General features: G+C 38.2%; 2 protein-coding genes across 2 annotated transcripts; both read left to right on the top strand.

The window, feature by feature from the left end:
- Positions 1-837: 837 nt before the first annotated feature.
- Positions 838-4617, top strand: LOC102804768 (excitatory amino acid transporter 2-like). Its single transcript, XM_078005744.2, has 4 exons — positions 838-926; positions 3676-3867; positions 4007-4141; positions 4440-4617. Exons 2-4 carry the CDS (start codon positions 3686-3688, stop codon positions 4615-4617), a joined length of 495 nt encoding a protein of 164 aa, XP_077861870.2. The 5' UTR covers positions 838-926; positions 3676-3685.
- Positions 4618-12239: 7622 nt separating this feature from the next.
- On the top strand, positions 12240-21555 carry LOC100371542 (excitatory amino acid transporter 2-like). Its single transcript, XM_006824889.3, has 10 exons — positions 12240-12361; positions 12603-12714; positions 13504-13717; positions 14381-14423; positions 14950-15070; positions 16074-16200; positions 16792-17025; positions 17814-18005; positions 18231-18365; positions 20335-21555. Exons 1-10 carry the CDS (start codon positions 12245-12247, stop codon positions 20543-20545), a joined length of 1506 nt encoding a protein of 501 aa, XP_006824952.1. The 5' UTR covers positions 12240-12244; the 3' UTR covers positions 20546-21555.
- The last annotated feature ends 831 nt before the right edge of the window (positions 21556-22386 follow it).

Consider the following 22386-nt stretch of genomic DNA (forward strand, 5'->3'; position numbering starts at 1 on the left):
ATTCAAGATATTAACAGTGGTTCTTTGGTAAGTGGTTAGTAACATATCGCATGGTCGCGCTGTTTCATGCTGTGTGTTCGTGTAAAAAATAATCTGCGATGGCTGTCATATAAAAAAGAAGTTTTAAATATATAGACCATATTCGGATCACGTATGTTATACAATTTAGGAGGGGTCTTGTTATTGACTTGTATCATACGAATATTCACCGTAGTATTTGTGTTGCATACATGGTGTTTTTACCTGTACATAATGTAAATTTTACAATGATGTGGGAAGTTTACATCATACTGTCTGAAAATCTGTGTTTTTTGTGATTATATAAAAGAATTTGTGAAGTAAATACATATATGAATTGAGTGTTTTGGGGAACATGATTGTGTGAATGTGGATGGACGTTTCGCATATTGCCAAGAGGATAGTAATGCGTCTATGTGTACGGAAAGGTTTATTCTACTAGGGCGTGGTTAGTTCGAAGTATGTTGAGCAAATTCACGAATGCAAAGATTCTAATCAGTTAGTATGTTTCCTTGTCTTAGATGGCTTAATTGCGTGTTTTGTTTTCTACACTGACTGCGAATTGTCTGCGTAATTAACAGCTAACAAGTGCCTTTTCGAGAATAACTGGCGAACATCATAGAACAACACCTACATATATATAATTGTTAACTCAAATATCTTGCTACTTTCAGGACACTCCCAATCGCAACTACTAGTCTGATCGCCGGGGCCTTGTTGAAAATTGACGATTTACTTGGTGTGATGGTATCGCTGGGAGTTTTCTCTGCTACGGTCATAGCCGGTTTATTCATTCATACATTTTGTACCATTCCGCTGGTTTATTTCATATGGACGAGAAGAAATCCTTACGTGATACTTTTCAAATCAGCAAGGTCCTCGATTGTCGTCGTCGTGATCCGGAGCAGGTATTTCATTTTGATCTTGTGTCGTCATCTGTTATGTAAACGACCAATATTTTCAATAATAATGTTTCATTTCGATAACAAATACATATTTATATTGCATAAACAAAGTTTTATATAAAGCATAAGATTATTGAATAAATTGTTATGTATAATAAAGCAATAACACCCGCCAAAGCCGGATATACAATACAAATGTGCACAATTCACTCCAAGTTCGGTTGATATACTCGAGGCATTCGGTTGGTTATAGCTATTACATTATCTCAGCATTGTTTCCTGTAGTGTAGCGATTGGTGGTAATTCACATTCTTATTTCATTTATTTACCCGCCTAAATAAATGATAGATAATCGCCCCGGTACTTGCATGTAGTCGTTGTGTGTACAAATATCGATATTTTGAGCATCGCCTCCGTTGTATATGATGGCACATTACCACTCCAGTACAGTGAACCCTGCCATTATTTTCGCCTTCGCGGTTCGCGTTGAATACGCTGGTGTCGTGCATTTACCTCATTAGAGACGCGCATTGATCGCACTGTGGTCGCAAATTGGCCGTATTGGGGTCGTGCATTAATCGCATTACATTTCACTTTGATCGCATTTGGGTCGCGCCCTGATTGCGTTGGGTCGCACTTTGATCGTATTGGGGTCACGCATTGATGGCATTGGGCTCGCGCATTGATCGCATTGGGGTCGCACAGTGATCGCATTGGGGTCGCACATTGATCGCATTTTGATCGCAAATTGGCCGTATTGGGGTCGCGCATTGATCGCATTGGGGTCGCGCCCTGATTGCGTTGGGTCGCGCATTGATCGCATTTAGATCGCGCACTAATTGCGTTGGATCACATTAATCGCATTGGGGTCGCGCATTGACCGCATTGGGGTCGCGCACTGATCGCGTTAGTGTCGCGCTCTGGTTGCGTTGGGTCGCGCATTGATCGTATTGAGGTCGCGCATTGATCGAATTCGGGGCGCGCCCTGATTGCGTTGGATCGCACTTTGATCGCATTAGGGTCGCGCATTGATCGCATTGGAATCGCGCATTAACAGCATTGGGATCGCGCATTGATCGCGTTGGCGTCGCGCATTAACCGCGTTGGGGTCGCGCATTTTGTGCATTGGAGTCGCGCATTAATCGCATTGGGATCGCGCATTGGTCGCATTGGGGTCGCGCTCTGATTTTCTTGGATTGCACATTGATCGCATTGGGGTCGCGCATTGATCGCATTGGGGTCGCGCATTGACCGCATTGGGGTCGCGCATTGACCGCATTGGGGTCGCGCACTGATCGCGTTAGTGTCGCGCTCTGGTTGCGTTGGGTCGCGCATTGAGGTCGCGCATTGATCGAATTCGGGGCGCGCCCTGATTGCGTTGGATCGCACTTTGATCGCATTATGGTCGCGCATTGATCGCATTGGAATCGCGCATTGACCGCATTGGGATCGCGCATTGATCGCGTTGGCGTCGCGCATTGACCGCATTGGGGTCGCGCATTGTTTGCATTGGAGTCGCGCATTAATCGCATTGGGATCGCGCATTGATTGCATTGGGGTCGCGCTCTGATTTTGTTGGATTGCACATTGATCGCATTGGGGTCGCGCATTGATCGCATTGGGGTCGCGCATTGACCGCATTGGAGTCGCGCACTGATCGCGTTAGTGTCGCGCTCTGGTTGCGTTGGGTCGCGCATTGGTCGTATTGAGGTCGCGCATTGATCGCATTTGGGGCGCGCCCTGATTGCGTTGGATCACACATTGATCGCATTAGGGTCGCGCATTGATCGCATTGGGGTCGCGCATTTTTTGCATTGGGGTAGAACATTGACCGCATTGGAGTCGCGCATTAATCGCATTGAGATCGCGCATTGATCGCATTGGGGTCGCGCTCTGATTTTGTTGAATTGCACATTGACCGCATTGGGGTCGCGCATTGATCGCATTGGGGCCCCGCATTGATCACATTTGGGTCGCGCACTGGTTGCGTTGGATCGCACATTGATCGCATTGGGGTCGCGCACTGATCGCATTGGGGTCGCGCATTGACCGCATTGATCGCGTTAGTGTCGCGCATTGATCGCATTTGGGCCGCGCATTGATCGCATTGGGGTCGTGCATTGATCGCATTTGGGTCGCGCACTGATTGCGTTGGATCGCACATTGATCGCATTGGGGTCGCGCATTGACCGTATTGGGATCGCGCATTGAGCCCATTGATCGTATTGGGGTCGCGCATTGATCGCATTAGGGTCGCGCATTGATCGCATTGGGGTCGCGCATTGACCGCATTGGATTGCGCATTGATCGCGCTGAATTCAAGCATTGATCGCATTAGGTTGCGAAAGCCGTATTGTAAGTGGTTCCCTCACGAAACACTGCTGAATATTGGTTAAATATTACTAACCCGTCACATTAATTGAGATACGACAGATGTCATCTAGACGTAGCTCAATTAATTCCCAAAAATCTTTACTTTGTTTTGTGGTCCTTACTTTGTTTTGACCTAATTAAAGATGCCCGCCACCAAATTAGATCGTCTTTCATCGCATGTGTTTCAACCGCTGGACACTTTGTAGACCAAAAATTTCCTTTTTTGAAAAGTCAAGATAATTAAACCGGATCTTCTACGAAACTATTTTGGGGTTTGCTATTATCTACAACGATTCAGTTTTCCCGCCCCTGGTTCCAACTCATAACAATCGTCCAATATGACTGCCGTTTAGCACAGTATACTTTATCTCCTCTACAGTATAGGCGCAATGCCTGAAATATTCAAGTCCTGTGAACGTATCGGCATGCATGAAAAAATATATGACTTCGTGGTGCCCCTCGCTATCAATTTCAAAAAGGACGGTTCCACTGTTTTCATCACGTGTAGCTGCATTTGGCTCGCCCAGACGGAGGGGATTACACTAGATGCGGGACAGATTGTGACCATTGCGTAAGTTTGTTTGTATGTTATATACTAATTATCATAACATACCTACAATATAGTTATTTTGTTGAGTTTGTAATGCTACATGGATGGACACGAACCATGTAATTCATCAGTAAAATTCATCCGGTGTTTTTGTTCTCAGGATAATGACCGCCGCCCTCTCCTTATGTTTACCGGGGATACCGAGTACAAGTTTAGTTGCCATAGCAACCATTGCTAGCTCAGCTGGGATACCGTACAACAATATCGGTGTATTGATAGCCATGGAGTGGTTGCTGTAAGTACTTTTAACAAAATAATGTAAAACCATTCGCATCTCCAGTAAAACATCCTCCAAAGCCCATCCTACAAAAAAACGATACACGTGAAAACATGAATTGTAACGAAAATCAAGTCTCAGTTAGTAGGGAAGTGTAATTCGATCTTGTCTTTCATTTTCCCCAAAATAAATTGTTCATCAAAATTCGAACGCTCACCGAGCGACTACTGTGGTATTTTAAATCAAAGGGTCACATGACCAAGACTGATATGACGTCATGAATGATAAACTGAATATATAATCCTCTCTTTTTCAGAGACGCCATTAGAAGCGGCGTGAATGGTGCAAGTCATGTAATCAACACAGCCATCGTTGACGCCAAAATGGCACCCGAAATGCGACTAGTCGAAACAGTGATACAGAAACGCCGAAAAGCTAATGAAATGGACGACGCAAAAAACTTGGCAGTGGCCACAGAAAATACAACTTTGTGAAATTACAATTCATATAGTTACTGTAATAGATCACAGTCGGCGCGCCGCTTCGTATTCGACATAGGTATCTTTCGGAGAGGGGTGGCTCTTTACCATTTTAAATTAAGCACCTGATAACATCATCTTACTTTTTTTTAGCTCCGCTGTCGACTTTGTCGAGCGGAGCTTATCATATGAGTGATTGTCCGTCGTCGTCCGTCGTCCGTCGTCCGTCCGTCGTCCGGCGTCCGTCGTCCGTGTCAATGTTTTACTTTTTCGATTTCTTCTTGAAAACTACAAGCCTGAATGCTTTGATACTTGGTGTATATGTACCTTGGGTAGACCTCTCTCAGATTTGTTCATTTCATGATCATATCTACAATTCTCTAATTTTGGTGAGTATTTTTGTCATTTTTGGTAAAAAGTGATATTTTCGACTTCTTGTTAAAAACCGTAAGTCCAATTGCTTTGATATTACATATATAGGCACTACATGTGGATCTCTCTCAGATTTGTTCATTTTGCAATGATATCTTTAGTTCTCTAATTTTGGTGAATGTTTTTGTCATTTTTGGTAAAAAGTGATATTTTCTACTTCTTGTTAAAAACCGCAAGTCCAATTGCTTTGATATTACATATATAGGTACTACATGTGGACCACTCTCAAATTTGTTCATTTTGTAATGATATCGTCAATTCTCTAATTTTGGTGAATATTTTTGTCATTTTTGGTAAAAAGTGATATTTTCGACTTCTTGTTAAAAACCGCAAGTCCAATTGCTTTGATATTACATATATAGATACTACATGTGGACCTCTCTCTGATTTGTTCATTTTGTAATTATATCTTTAATTCTCCAATTTTGGTGAATATTTTTGTCATTTTTGGTAAAAAGTGATATTTTCGACTTCTTGTTAAAAACGACAAGTCCAATTGCTTTGATATTATTACATATATAGGTACTACATGTGGACCTCTCTCAGATTTGTTCATTTTGTAATGATATCTTAATTATCTACAGTAATTTTGGTGAATATTTTTGTCATTTTTGGTAAAAAGTGATATTTTCTTCTTGTTAAAAACCACAATCATTTATGGTGAAAAATAATATTTTTGAATTTTTGTTGAAAACAGCAAGTCCCATTGCATTGATACTATGCATATTGTTCATTTTCTAATGATATCTTCTGTTCTATAATTGAAATGTGCATTGCAAACAGCGGAGCTATCTCAGCCGAGAGACTGCTTGTCTTGAAAAGCAACTAATTTGAAGATAGTTGAAAGAGGGTGTACGGTGTACCGAAGTCATGTGGCAACTTCTGGAAAACAAATCAAATTACGCATCTAAACTGGCATATCATTAATTTGGTGTAATACCAGAGAAAAACACTGTCGCGTGTTTTGACAGAAATTACTTAACATTAATTTTTATTGTCACGAAACTGAGTAACAAATCGATTCCATACCGACTCAGTTCTGTTGCCAAATTTCGTCTGACTCGTGGAACTTTTATTAACTGATATGCGACGTTACATCACCTATATAATTCTACTAAATACTCGCCATTGTCAATCGAACTGCATACATTACATAGCTATGCCAATTTAGTTGTCAGTTACACACATTTTGGAATTAATTATACAAAAACAGAGCTTTAGACTTGTACTAAAAACTTGAACACAAGTTAGACGATACTCGTTTGCTGTTTGTCACTTGGTCGTTTTTGCTTACGGTACTGTTAGTATTCAATATATGTTTTTTTTGTGAAAAGCATGGTGAAAAGTAAAGTAAAGAACGATGTTTGTAATTGATTAAAAACATCTATATACATTTCGTTTTTTTGTCAAATATTTTATAATGTGAGTATTCGCTTAGTTATGTCTAGGTTATTTGTTGGTTGGAACGACTTTGTTAAATTTTAAATATTTGGCATTGTATTACAGTTTTTCCTAGATAACGTTCATAAATGTCTCAGTGTCAAGCACAAGCTACAAAATGTGTTTGAAACTAGAAACATAAACTCATTAAAGCGGGGGAGTCGTCACCTACGCATGCGTCAGGTGGCCATAACGTGTCATTGTTTACAAACAAGCGTCTACCCTGCGCTCTTAGCGTGAGTTGTTATCACCGTTTGGGACTCAATTCCTGCGCGTGCGCGGGTGACGACCCTCTCGCTTTAAATGCTGTGTTTGATGTCATAGCGATTTTCACATTCTCACATCAAGCATACAGAACACAAAATATGTGTCTAGTGAAAGAATGTATCAAAGTGTTGTGATAATGAACTCTTTTTAAAATATGTGTCCAGGGAAAGCACCTTTTTTTAAATGTGTGTCTAGTGAAAGCACTTTTTCAAAATATGCGCCAAATGAAAGCACTTTTAATGTATGTGTCTAGTAAAAGCATTTTTAATATTATGTTACTATGTGAAAGCATATTATGAAAAAATGTCTCTCGATAAAGCACTTCAAGTTGCCAAAATATGTGTCTAGTAAAAGTACTTTTTTCTTCGAAACGATGATGTGTCGATAGTGACAGCAATTTTTCAAAATATGCGTTTAGTAGAAGTACTTTAAATGTAAAAAACGCCGTACTCTGATCAAAATAATAATAATGCTAGAATGAAAATTACCCTTCGTAAATAAAGTGAGACGAATAATATAGGGGTGCCAGTCATATTATTTAAAGTTAATCGTATTTCAATAAAATCAAATTGTACTTTAAAAGGCGCAATGTAAACAAATATTATACCCCCCCCCCCACCTTCATGATAAACATTTGTTGTATGCGACGTTTGTACCACTATTGTGTATAGAATATAACATTTGCGGAATTGCTCTTACTTTTTATTTGCTTTCAATGACACTTGGGGTAATAAACAATCAACACATTTTTGCGAAACATTTAGTTGTAGTTTTAAGGCTTTAACTCACAATCACAGTAACACATTTACACTAAGCATTGAACATCAGCAATATCGGGGTTCAATTACCTTTAACGTGCGAAATTTTTTTTTTTACAACAAACACATCCGAAACAATTCCATCTAATAAAGCTCCGTGGAACTAACTCGTTCGTTTGAGGTTACCTGTCAACAAGAACGTGTTGTTCTTACGCTGTCAGAGAACGGTGCCCGGGCCCCCGTAATCAGAACCACCGCCGATATGATGCGAACCAGTATTCTGACCATAAGTCAATTTGTCAAGTCAAGGCTACACGTCGACCGCCTAACAGTCGACGGGAACAGGTGCGTGACTCGCCATAAGATCTGGGCCAGTGTGAAGGTTGCCAATCGAAAGATTGAAAACATCAACTGTTTATGATGCTTGGAATGCCACCATCAGTCCTCCGCGTTACCCACAATTCATTGCAGAAACATAAAATCCTGTGTTTTTACTTAAAACTTTATTCTGATGTCATCATTGTATTTAGTTAATTAGTGCTTTTCACTGACAGAATGTTTGTCTAACTTTGAATTATGGTATGATAAAGTTTGCAGCTTGGGGTTTACTTAGTCAGCACTCAGTGAATAAACATTGTTGAGGCCCCTTTATGCTCGTAACAAATACAGGGATAATTCATCTCAGATAATAAGAACTGTCATTTAACTGTTGTTTTATTGACCCAAGAACAATTTAAGCTGTAAATTAGCTGAAAGCAGATATGTATTCCAGGGCAAAGTTCGTGTCAACAAACGTCCATTTCGTCCAAGTTGTTTGAAACACCCCCTAGCTTGTCGATAAGAATCGGCCAGACAAAAGACTCTGCGGGACGTCGACATTATATTACAACTTTTTCAAGTTCTTGGCAGCGAATGTACTAGTCACGGTAAGTTTTGATTTCGCGTATTTAGTTTCTTGTGGCGACGTTCATAATATTTTGTCAAGTTCGCCTATGTTGTAGAAATATTTCGGCACTTGAATAATAAAGCGATAAATCGTGTTTACAAGTTATTTATGTTGTGCGTGAGAGAGTTCTTAAACAGAAGGACAAAATTCGAGGCGCTAAAGTCCGGGATGAAAAGGAATATAAGATATAAGTCTCGTGGGCTGACGAAGTTGATCATGTATCCCCGGATTGAAACTATATACTATTTCGAGAAAATACATTGTCAACCAATCGTGTGGGACTTCACAATGCATATACCCACGTATTTTCTAGCTTCTTGGCTGTTAACAGTTGTGAACATTTGTTGGATTCGATTTGTCGACCTTTTTTGTAAATTTAACATGCTCAATTAATGTAGCGTAGCTTCTCGAGGAAAAGCGGTTTTAGACCTTCCCGACAAAATGACCGAAATAATTGAAGTCAACATTATTTACGATTTTTGTGTTTACATTATTTAATTGTTTTATGGTCGGGTCACGCATGAGTAAATCGACATGTCAATTGTAATCTGGCTTGTCACGTGATAATAATTAAAGACCTCGTCTAGAATTATCATACCATGAACAAAGAACCAAGTTATTCACTGCCAAGTCAACTAGCTAATCACACGGAGCTCCATGCTGCACGCAACGCCAAAATAACTTCCCGAACTAACCGACACCGTTTTGCACACATACAGTAGTGGCGGAATATGTTCACATGTTTTATATACTATGGCGTTTATAATAGACAAAATAGCAAACTATAACATGAAGCAGAGCATCATGGGTATGCCCTAGTTAACTGTGAACAAATTCCAAGAGGGCGAGTGGCTAAGCCACTTTATAATCGCCTTTCATTAACCGTTCAGCATAAACGTCTACGATTTATAACACACATAGTGTAGAGTACATATATTCATTCGCAGTTCTAAGTATGTATTTTAATACAAAATCTATAATTTGGATGAATTTGACGACTGAAATTAGTTTTCTGACACTATTAAAATGAGAAAATTGTTTTTGTTTGAACACCATGAACGAGGTCAGACAGAAAAACAAATACTTTTACATTTTGCTCTGTTTTTGGAGTAACTCCCTGTTTATGCGATATTCCCACCTGGAACATATCCGTGAACATATCACGTTAGATGTGTGTGTATAATTCGTGTTATTTGGTTTAAAATCAGTTAATGAGCATTTTGGGGCTTTGTAAACTGATCTTAGGTGTCGGAGTTAATGACTTGATTGTTTGTTTATGGCACTGTAATGCTGAACATGAAATGTTTAGTGGGGCATCTTGTGACTGGTGTTAGCTACTTTTATGAGGGTAACTTGAATTTACCAAGACAACCATGTTTATTTTGATTTTGGCAGTATTTTATTTTATTTTATTTTATTTTATTTTATTTTATTTTATTTTATTTTATTTTATTTTATTTTATTTTATTTTATTTTATTTTATTTTATTTTATTTTATTTTAAAACTTACGGCAACCATATTAATTAAGTAAATTGAACGTGTTTAATAAGATTAATTCTGCTGAAAGCAAGCATAACATTTTTCTATAACGGAATATGCCGGCAGGTGCATTAAAAGAAATTTAAATGGCGGTGGACGTCACGCCGCGTCCTGTTCGATATAGGACTCATAGCGACGTACACAACGCGTGTAAAATACACTGTTTGTTTACATGAATTTCGAATACGCGCCAGTGAGATAGTGTGAAATGTAACTCAGAAGACTGGCACATCAGAACTAAAACTATATTTCATGCTCATATTTAGAATTTGTATTTACTGCACATGGTAATGAAATTAAAATTCCTTGTTACATGGGGAACAAAATTGTTTCACGCATGCGCATGCATTTAACTGTACGTACCAATAATTCAAAAATGCATAGTGTAAACTTATTTCTTGATCAAAAAAATACAACTTTCTGCGCTATTCTGCATGAAATATCAAATAACACACTACAATTACAATTACATTAAAGGGCGGCAGTCGTCGCGCTGCGCATGTGTAGCGACATTTGTGTTGATAAACATTGAGTTTACCCTCAATCCAATGCCCTCTTCTTATATAAATTACAAGTATGAGGTTTGATCTGGGCGCGACGTGCACTAATTACCGCTGGTGACTTCTTCGATACCTTCCAATAACCTGAAAATTCCTAATTAAAGCTTGGTAACGTCTCAGTTTGTACTCGTTGATCTGCGTAACAGTCAAAGTCGCCATCTTTGTTTATATGAGACCCATATATCTTGCGCATGTGTGGCGCGACGACTACCGCCCTTTAAGGTCGCATTTTCGACATATTCCAGATTTTTCCAAAACATATACAAGTAATCATAGTATGCACGTCTCGCCTTAATTGGCGTCAATACGGCTCGGAAGCGAATATACCAGATAGTTCGAAATGTTGTGGCGGTCAGCTGATAAACGGCCCGCTTCGAGTCGTTCCTGTCAGCTGTTCACGAATGATAATCTTACACTCGTCGTCGGTCATTTATCTTAACGTTACCATGACACCAATTAACTGCGTTATTTAGCTCGTAATTCACCGAGAGTGCCGTCTGTGTTGAAGTTTCGACTAGGTCGACGCTTCCTCCCGGGTATGTATGTTTCATATACATAGTTGACCTTATGGTCAGCCACCGCTATCTATGTAGGATTACACAATTGTATCGCCCAGCCATAATAATCAAAGATAGCATGTACATCTTATTCCGCAATGTTATAATAACCCGCGAATAAAACAAAATAGTTGAAAAACGAGGTTATTCATATGAACTTTGGCCTACATCTTCAGCCTAAAACGTTGATGATAAAGTGTATACTAATTAATGTTCACGTGACGAAGGTCGTAATTTTGCTATATACTTTGAAACTTAGAAGCGAGTTTGAGTCCGTACGGATGATTGGCAAATAGCGGTACCGCTGGTCCCCCCCCCCTCGCTAAGGTATGGGCTTTCTGTTTTAAAAAAATGGCGCCGTTGTTCTTTCGTCGTTGTGGCATTCTATAAGGCCTGAGGGTAAAGTACATGTTTCATCAATTGTGGGGGACCCACCCTTACCCCCAAACCCACCCACACACGCACATACGCGTCTTACCATCATTGTGACGACACGCAGTGGGTTAACTGGTAATATAGTTGAATTAATTTTTATTTCTGGAAGAGAAAAAAACCTACAATTTCAATATTTGCCAAAATGAGATTATATAATAAAGAATTCTACATATAATATATTGACGCCGTTGTCAGACAAGCCGACCGTGACTTCAGTACGACTTTCTAAACAACAATTATAGGTGAACAGGTCTCCTGCTAGTCAAGGTGTTTTTTTAAAACCTATGTTAAACTGAACATACAGAGTATTTCTGTGTCGTTCAGTATGTTCTTGCATTCATTGAGCTAACAGTGAAACGGAGTGAAATTTACAAAAGTGACGTTATTAACCATATAATTATACAAAGATTATTAGTGTGCCGACATTGTAAGTGATACCTTGTATATATACTTATATTGTTATAAACAACTAAGTTTGTGGTAAATAACGTGTTATCATTCGTCGCGCTGTGTCTTGTCCTGTAAGGGGTCCCATGCGACGTGATTTCATTGTTTTGTTTACGCGGAATCCGAACACGCGCGCGCTGCTTGACAGCTAAGCAGCTTTACATTGGAATAATTACAGTCTTGACAAAATGTCTCAGTAGAATACAAATCTTGAGTAGTATGAAAACATGTCATATTTGTTTTAAGCAGGTAGATGCAATATGGGCCGCTGTAAATTTTCAAAAGACTGTATGATTGGTTGGCTTAGAGACAACGCACTTTTGCTGTTGACATTAATTGGAGTAATCGTTGGGTTTGTACTCGCTATAGCGATCAAGGTAAATACAACACGAAATAATTTGTTAAAGCAGCACACATTTGCTAGTTTACTGAGATGAGATACTATTACACAAATAATGAAGCTTATCATTGCTCTATAAGGCATGTTACCGTGGCATTTCCAATCACAAAACACTCTCAATACACCAAGCAAATGTTCGCTACAGTGATATGTTACCATCTTCAAAGAGATAACGAGGTTTCATTGATTGTTTACTAAACTAAATATTCTGCTTCAAGCCGGCAAACCCATCAGATGAAGTCATCATGTGGATAAATTTACCAGGGGAGCTGTTTATGCGTGCGTTGCTGTGTGCCGTGTTACCGATCATAGTCTCGTCCATAATTACTGGTAAGTGACGACATGTCATATACTATTATGCACACAGTCAGTGATTATACATATCTTTATGTTATCTCCGTTTTCGCCTAAATCCAGTTTCTTCTCACTAGTAAATATATCCAGATTCTGTGTTCAGGTAGGTCTCTTCTTACTCAATGTCTCCATCTATCGCCACCTCGCGATCTTTCTTCTATTCTAACTGCACGAATTCATTACATGATTTGTCTTTATCACGTGGCGTATTACCTCTATCTTGCTTTCCTTGCCTTATACACAATACATGTCAGTCCGCCTTCTGTTATTCTTCCGATTTCCTCACTTCTCTCAAAGATATTTTTAAAATCTACCGCTACATTCTCAAATCTTTTAAAAGAATCAGTGACATTATTCGTCCGACCTCTCCGTAAACAGTTCCGAGATGGAGATGCAATAGGCTTGTTTAAAGGATCAATACACCTCTCCCATCAGCCTAGCGAAGAAATACTTCGTGGTAACAATGAAAGCCGATGGCATTCAATATTGTTTTCGTCTCTACTCGTCCGTTCATTCTGAATAGCGTACGGCTACTCCAGTAAACAAAGTTGCCTCTTGCTAGACAATCTGCGGCATTTTGACCTCAGAATCTCTTCGTCGCTTGAGGGCGTAATTTTAACAGGGCCGATGTACTAGTTCGCGCAGTGAATTTCAATAAACGCATGTCCGATTCTGGTACTATTAGACAATAGTCGTCACAAATTAATTAATTTTATGTCTTAAAGCTCGGAAGATTAAGTAATTATTAATTTGTTTTATTGACAGCCGTGGCATCACTCGATTTGAAAACCAACACAAAAATGAGCGCTTTATCATTCGCATACATGGTGCTTATAATAATACTGGCTGTCGTGCTGGGATTAGTCCTAGCTCTGAGCATCAAACCCGGCAACTCATTCAGCGAAGCTTCTTCAGACGAGACACAGTCTAGTAGTATTCAGTACTACGAGACCCAGGATGTTTTTGCTGATTTATTCCGGTAAATGTAGTCCATATTTCACACAGGTTCTACCGCACATGCTATTAGTATTATCATATTTTTATTATTAATTCAAATGTGATTACCGGCACATTGTTTCATTATGTTGAGTTTTGAAAAAAAGTTTAATATTGAAGGGATTCTGTCCCGGGTATTGACTCAGTATATTTATAGTAAAACGATGAAGAAAAAATATTTTTCTTGAAAATTTGTTACCATTTTTTTCTATTTTGTATATGACCATGTATGACTATGGTAAATCTTTTTCAAAAATATCATTAATGTTAAACACGTTATGAGCACATTTTAAATAAAGCAAGCACGCTTACAATACTGTAAACGCATCAATTATTCGTTGGTATTTAATTTCGCTATTTTCACCAATAAGTAACATTCAAATGAAGATGTAAAATAACAATAGAACTCATTGTTTTCCTACCATGTTCGTGAATCCAGTGAAATTGCTCATAGCATCGAAATAGTTAAGTTAAACACCAGTGCGAATAAATGATTTTACGGTATATTATCGTTCAAATAATCATGTGTCGCTCACATGCATGATGGGAAATAATCAGCTCACGCCGCCAAGGTGAATAAACTGTGAAGGATAACTGAAATAATATAGTTTACCACTCTGACATGTTTACCGATATTAATTTGCAGAAATTTAATCACGAACAATATTGTACAGGCATGTGTACAACGGGTAAGTGACATTCATCTGAGTTTCACTTCATACGTTATAACCCGGATCTTCGAGACCTCACGAGACCTCACGAGACCTCACGCGACGGGAACAGAAGTCTCATACCATATATCTTCATTGTTAGATATAACAAATGAGAGCGCATATTTAAAATATAGTCCGCTTTTGTTTACATTTGCATTCGACTTCGTAACATGATGTTGTTATCTCATTTGTCATAAGTGAGTCATAATAGATTACAGATTGAGGGCGCTGTTTTGGATGATTAGTGAAGGCCGATTGAAAAATAGGGGAGCTTTCCTGGATAGAGTTCTCAAGTGGTCTCCAGGAGTTCAAACTAACTTGCACTATTTACTAAGATACCAAAATCTCCTATTCTTAATCTCATTTAATCCTATCAAGTTTATTTTATTATTTATTTATTCTTCCTTCTTCAATGTGTTAGATAAGAATATAATTAATCGAATATTTCTTCTCTTATCTATTTATCGCTATTATAAAAAAATAACTTAGATATATGTTCTAGGTTTACACAGAATATGACTTGGTGCAGTCAACATCGACGAATAACGTCACAAATAAGACGGAAATCGACATTGAAGTTTTATCAAAATCTGTATCATACAGTAGCGGAACCAACTATTTAGGTGAGTTGATTTAGAGTATAGTGGTCAAATTATTATCAACATTGTAATTGGAACTATGTTTAGATTATCTATTAACGTTTTTGCGTTTTGAGTACTAGTAAATGGCCGTTGGTGTACAACTACAATCCATGACCAGTCGCGGCAATCACATAATGATCGAGATTAATCGATATTAAATATTAATTAACATACGTTTACGGAAACCGAGGATGATCATACATTTTTCGTATTTGTCCTTCGTATTTTCCTTTTTAGAATAGTTTTCTTGACTTCACAATTGAAATCAATGTCAAATTTAAAAGCACAAATAAAATAAAACTATACAAATCTTTTAACTTTTATTTTTGAAAATAAATTGAAATTGTCTGTAACGACCTGACCGTTAAAGACATTCTGTCTTCCTTCTCGTACCCTAAACATGGCATATTTCATGTGTCAGAATTCATTTTTGCTGACGGATCCCCAGATATTTCGCGTCATTTTCGAACGCATGTCTTGACAAAGGTCGCGCGTTTTAACATTGCGAGAATAACCTTTTACAGTTTAATATTACTCTTCCCCCCCCCCCAAAAAAAAGACTCCCGAAAATATAGCTTCTTTTCAGTCTTTCACCGCCCACTTGCCTGTGGCAATGACGGCTCGATCAATCAGCCGTGGAAGTTAGTAGTTAAATAGAAATAACTTAACATTTGAATTCAAAGACCGATCTTGTAGTAAATATAATTTGGTCACAGTAACAAACGGTCGATATACCGTTACAGGAAATAAGAAACAGGATAAAATGATCAAAACAAGATACTTGTGCAAACATGCGCGTCTTGGCCACCATGTCTGGTCCTATTTGACTGTGGCCGAGAAATGTGATATATATTATCGATTATTCTTGATCATTTAACGGTGGTCTCGATTGGTCACGTATTGTAATTTCATTCAATATAAAGTAACCTCAAGTTCTAACGCCAATAACGCAATTAATTACCAGTACATGTTGTTCATTGCTCAGGTATTCTCATATTTTCAATGGCTTTCGGGTTGGCTATGAGCGTGGAACCCGAACATACAACTGTCATGTTACAATTCTTTAACGCCATGAAGATTATTATATTCAAGATATTAACAGTAGTTCTTTGGTAAGTGGTTAGTAACACATCGCATGGTGGCGCTGTGGGCATTTAGCCAAAAACAACAGTTGAGAAAGTAGTACATGTATATACCACAGAGGCAGCGGCACGGATTTTTGCCTGGGGTCGGGATCTGTTCACCGTCTCTCGCGTCGAAAACGCGGGCTTACTTTGAGGGTCCGCGCATTCTCCACCTTAAACATTTTGAAATCTATACCCTCTGAGCTTGGATTTTCGAGGGGGCCCCCTGGTGCCGTCGCCACTGTACCAAAACGAGTTTAGTTATTTCACAATAAATTGATCGGGATCAATGTGTAGAGGGGCTGTAGTAAAGAATGGTATGACATTATGAAGCCAACAGTAAATCTCTCGTATTATTGTAGTGGGCTACGTGGCACAACACTCTCAACCAACGCATTGGTTCACTTATTCTGTCGATTTTCTTTACTTTGAATAGCTACATCAGTGTGTTCACACATTCGTCATTAGCTGAGATAGACTCATTATCTTACCCACCTTTCAAAGAATTACTCACGGACATCACTACTCAACGCCTACATGACGCACATTTTTTTTCCTAACACGTCTGGTTACTTTTAGGACACTCCCGATCGCAACTACTAGTCTGATCGCCGGGGCGTTGCTGAAAGTTGATGATTTACTTGATGTAATGGTATCACTGGGACTGTTTTCTGCTACGGTCATAGTCGGTTTACTCATACATACATTCTTCACCATTCCACTTGTCTATTTCATATGGACAAGAAAGAATCCTTTTGTCATTCTTATGAAATCAGCCAGATCTTCGATTGTCGTCATGGTGATTCGGAGCAGGTATTTCTTACAAAATGTCTGTCCTGATTTATAGGACATATATTTTCACTGACTGTCGTTAATGTCGTTTGGTGCCACAACACGCCATTACTTTACCATAAATCACACCTTTGTTATGATTATATGAAGATTTATTATCAACCAAAGTTGTTTATACATTAGCGTGCTCAAACACATTGCATCATCAAATAATGATGATTCAGTCAGTTCAGTCGAAATTGGTATTAGAGACACATTTACATTACATAAAACATAAAACTTTCATCATGAAAATTAATTAATAGCTCTTAACGTTTAGTTGAATATCATCATTTTAAAACATGTGTAAGGCCAAACGGTTGTTTGCTGTGTGTATCTATGTTTTTCACGAAATATTTTTCGTGTGGTGATAGTAGTAGTAACTTTTTTTTGTTCCATTCAAAGCAGTCCGCCATAAAAAAAATTCGCTTCACGTCTATTCGATGCGTTATAATTATTATTTTTATTTTTCTATTAAAATGGTGCAATCCAAGATTTGTGTGAACATATTTCAGATTGCTAATAAATATGTGCATTAGATTGATTTGGGTCGACAACATCATCGTCTGAAAACTTGAGAGGAGAATCGTGTCTTTGGTATACCATGGAGGTAATAATTACCTCCATGGGTATACGAATAAAACATGTCTTAATTATGCCGTGTGTGGCTCACTTCACCGATAAGTGAAATTGACAAAAACAAATATTTAGATGGAATGTTTCCAACTATTAAAACAAGAACTTGAATGACACACTAATCTCGTTCACAGTATTGGTGCAATGCCAGAAATGTTCAAGTCATGTGAACGAATCGGGATGCATGAAAAAATCTACGATTTTGTGGTACCCCTGAGCGTAAATTTTAAGAAGGATGGTTCGGCTGTTTTCATCGCGATTAGCTGCGTTTGGCTCGCCCAGACGGAGGGGATTACACTAGATGCTGGACAGATCGTGACCATAGGGTGAGTTTGTTTAATTTGTTTTTGTACAATATAATATATATCTGCAATACAATCTAAGATGAATTCCTGACAAGGGCTCACGTAACATTGAAAAGAAGTTAGCTTAATAAGTATCTCATTAACATGAAGTTGTCCTATAACAATGTAATCGGACATTGAATGCGAGTTTTAATAAAGTACCTATGTCACATCTTTAATAGTTTCGTTATTGTCGTTTTTGTTTAGGATAATGGCCTCCGCCCTCTCCATGTGTTTACCTGGGATACCGAGTACAAGTTTAGTTTCCATAGCAACCATTGCTAGCTCAGCTGGGATACCGTACAAAAATATCGGTGTATTGATAGCCATGGAGTGGTTGCTGTAAGTACATTTGCTGTCGTTCTTGTTGGCGTACTCGTTTGATGACACCTTGGAAAACACCGAATGCGCATGTCTGTTGACTGTTTATGTATGTACAAAAATAGCCAGCGCTCATGCGCATGAAAGTTGTTCATTGTATCATCGAATGGATACACAGTGAAGGTAGAATGCTACTTGTGTTTTTTTTTACATGTGCGCATATTTTTGCGCATATTCCGGTGACAATATTTCGAGGGAAAATCTGTAAATAGTTATCCATTTTAGTATTAGTCAACAGTTATTGGACTTTCTTAATCATTCACTGCTAATATTTTTGTTTTCTTTTTTAAGCAAACAGTAAAATACTATTAATAAATAAAAATAGAAATTAAGTAGTGGTTTACATAGACCACAGATTTCTTTATTAAAGAAACAAAAAGCATGAATTTTTATAACACATACATGTATATGCATGTACTTGTATCTTTTAAGATACTATATATTTTTTTTCACTATACCTTGGACCTACATTTTAAAAAAAATATCGAGATATAAATTCATAATATGAAGCAGTTGTCACATATGTAAAAAAAAAAGAAAAATATTTCTACTTTCGAGTAGCGTTCAACATCAAAAATGAGGGTTTACAAGAACATTTCACACGTGTTTTTCCTTGCTCGTAAGATTAAATTGAAAAGTAAAGTTAGAGACCAAGCCAAAATTTGACCACCGTGTTTGAGAAATTCATTAGGAATATCATCTGGACCAGTAGGTTTACCTGATTTAGATGTATAACTTCCTTTTAGTATATCTTCAGGCATTATTTCAATACTGGCAATTTATTAATCAATTACTATGCAATCATATTTTCCCCGCCAATATTTTGCTTAGATATATTGCTATTAAGTAACTTTAATACAGTTCAGCTTACATTCTATAAGTTACTTAAGATTGATGTTAAGATTATTCGAAAGGAGACCTTAGGATTAAAATAGAACATGTACTACTTAAAAGTATAAATTATTATTATACAAGTATTAATACGTACGCTAGTATTTATTCATTTTTTATCCTCGTGGAGTCAGATATTCATCGGTGTAATAAACACAACAATCTGTCTAGCTCTTTTGTGTAGTAGACCGACATTGTAAGAACATTTTTCTGCTGAAATTTGTTTAGATATCATTGTTGCATTATTTTGAACCTTTCGTACAATTCATGTCACACTCTATAAGGTACCATGAGATTAATAATGTACATTTAATACTATTAACCGAGAAACAAGCCATTTTTGTTTGTTTTTATTTATAGCCGCCGTCTTCGTCTTCGAGCTTCATTTCCCCCGAAATCTAATTCCCACAATACATGTGTTTAATGTTTATTAGAGAGTAATACAGTTATTTACTTTATAAAGGGTTCTATGCTTAATCATGGGGTATGATGTTAAAGGGCGGTGGTCGTCGCGCCGCGTCCTGATCGATATGGGACTCATAGTGACGTATACAACGCGTGTAAAATACATTGTTTATTTACATTAAATTCGAACACGCGCTGCGCGACGACCACCGCGCTTCAAACATTTTGCCCATACATCTGTTCTAAGCTGAAAGTCCTGTAACTTATCTACAAGCACATATGCTCTTAGCTAAAGAAAACATTTTAATAAATTGATAGTTATTTCATTTGGGTTTGTATCCATTATGAAGTAAACGTCATCATGAATCATGGGCAAGGTGATCTATAATTTTACTATGTTTTTTTTATACTAATTGAAGCAGAAGAGTGGTCACTTGGGCACGCACAGGAATTGAGTCCTAAGCGACAATAACAACGCACGCTAAAAACGCAATGGCTCATGGGTAGACGCTTGCTTGTAAACAATGACACGATATGGCTGCCTGCCGCATGCGCATTTGCCGACTCCTCGCTTTAATGTGAGGATGCTTGCAATATACTTAAAAATAACAAGATAAAATACGCTTTTTTACAGAGACGCTATGAGAGGAGGCGTGAACGGTGCAAGTTACGTAATCAACACTGCCATCGTCGACGACAAAATGGCGTCGGAAATGCGACTTGTGGATGAGATGCATGCCACGGAGAAAGACTGGAAAGATACCGATGGCGCGAGCATTGCCATGAGCGATGACGTCATCGATGAGAAGAATTTGGCGGTGGCCACTGAAAATACAGTTTTGTGAATTTATAATTCATATTAAAGGACGGTGGTCGTCGCGCCGCGTCCTGTTCGGAATGGGACTCAAAGCGACGTACACAACGCGAGTAAAATACATTGTTGGTTTACATGAAATTTGAACACGCGCTGCGCGACAACCACCCCTTAACAACGATTGTTGAACAAGAAGGTCTAAAGATTAACATTGTGCTATTAATTTAGAACTATTAGACATTTACTCAGTATATTAATCAAACTACACCGTGAAATCAGACAAAGATGAGTTAAGGGAAGACCGTCCACATTTTGATCAGTGATCGTTCGTTAAGTTTTAGATATTTAGCTCCGCTGTCGACTTTGCCGAGCGGAGCTTATCATAAGAGTGATTGTCCGTCGGCGTCCGTCGTCCTTCGTCCGGCGTCCGTCGTCAACTTTTCTACTTTTTCGACTTGAAAACTACAAGCCTGAATGCTTTGATACTTGGTGTAGATGAACCTTGGGTAGACCTCTCTAAGATTTGTTCATTTCATGACGTTTCCTTCAATTCTTTAATTTGAATGAATATTTTTGCCTTTTTTGGTAAAAAGTGATATTTTCGACTTCTTGTTAAAAACTGGAAGTCTGAATGCTTTTATGTTATACATATAGGTACCTCGGGTAGACTTCTCTCAGATTTGTTTATTTCGTAATGATATCTTCAATTCTCTAATTTTGATGAATATTTTTGTCATTTTTGGTAAAAAGTGATATTTTCGACTTCTTGTTAAAAACCACAATTCTGATTGCTTTGATACTATACATATAGGTACCTCAGCTAGACCTCTCTCAGATTTGTTCATATTGTGATGATATCTTCTGTTCTTTAATTGTAATGTGCATTGCTAACAGCGGAGCTATCTCAGTCGACAGGCTACATGTTTCTGAAATACATGTATATTAAATGACGAATCACTAAACACCCAAACACATTAGACGCGAAGAACTTGATAATTATGATGTTAACGGTGTCTTCAATAAATCTGACCTCAAAAGGCATTAATCTCTGGCGTGTTGAGTGTGTAGCGGATGCAACGCACACGTTAAGTTAATGATCATGGGTTCAGTGTCCAGGCTTGCATTCGTTTCAATTCGTGCTTTGAGCCTTGCTACGAATTGAAATGAGGACTCACTACCGCAAAGAACTGACCGATGCGTTTCCATTCTATTATTCGATCATTCGGGGGACGCTCATCAAAACACACTTATAAACGACTGATCGGCGCCTGCAATTACGAGTCGGGTACCCTAACATTTCCGTTGTGGCATTGTATAGTCAATACGGCGATAGGAATACAAAATTTTTAAAGTGTTCACCTTGACTAAATGCGTTTTATAATTATGTATATATATTTAGATTATGGTCATGGTTTTGGAATCCCAGTCATGGAATGGTTGTAACAATGAGCGCGTGTACTGTCGATGTCAATTCATTTCTATTGACACTGCCAGGGTAGAATACACGCAGCAATTATCGTGTGTTCTGAAAGCAGTCAGCGAGAGACTTTAGTTCTACAACAAATGTAAGTTTCGAGGAGACCCGTGCTGAAGATCTGGTATCGAAATATCGGAAAGTTAAACATCTTAAACGTTGCCAGCATGTGTTTCAAATACGGAACCACATGGTTCAATTGTCTGCGATAGTAAAATCTAAATTTCAAATACGGCTGATGAACTAAAATGACCATGTTTGTCCCTTGCCAGTATAATAGGTAATAGCGCCATCAATAGTCGACACATCAGATCACGTCTATCTTGTTGCGGCCGAAAAGAGGGCGCCAGTCACAGTAGGTATTTCATACTAAAATTACTCAAACCAACAGAGAGGTG

This window comes from Saccoglossus kowalevskii, chromosome 21 (genome assembly GCF_978046115.1).
Source record: "Saccoglossus kowalevskii chromosome 21, keSacKowa6.1, whole genome shotgun sequence".
NCBI classification, from domain to species: Eukaryota; Metazoa; Hemichordata; class Enteropneusta; family Harrimaniidae; genus Saccoglossus; species Saccoglossus kowalevskii.

What these genes read in the sequence shown, in the direction of transcription:
- LOC102804768 (XM_078005744.2), top strand. Translation starts at nt 3,686, where the DNA reads ATGCCTGAAATATTCAAGTCCTGTGAACGTATCGGCATGCATGAAAAA. An exon ending in GGACAGATTGTGACCATTGC is followed by an intron (nt 3,868 to 4,006) that starts GTAAGTTTGTTT and finishes TTTTGTTCTCAG; the next exon opens with GATAATGACCGCCGCCCTCT. An exon ending in ATAGCCATGGAGTGGTTGCT is followed by an intron (nt 4,142 to 4,439) that starts GTAAGTACTTTT and finishes TCTCTTTTTCAG; the next exon opens with AGACGCCATTAGAAGCGGCG.
- LOC100371542 (XM_006824889.3), top strand. Translation starts at nt 12,245, where the DNA reads ATGGGCCGCTGTAAATTTTCAAAAGACTGTATGATTGGTTGGCTTAGA. An exon ending in ATATTAACAGTAGTTCTTTG is followed by an intron (nt 16,201 to 16,791) that starts GTAAGTGGTTAG and finishes GGTTACTTTTAG; the next exon opens with GACACTCCCGATCGCAACTA. An exon ending in ATAGCCATGGAGTGGTTGCT is followed by an intron (nt 18,366 to 20,334) that starts GTAAGTACATTT and finishes GCTTTTTTACAG; the next exon opens with AGACGCTATGAGAGGAGGCG.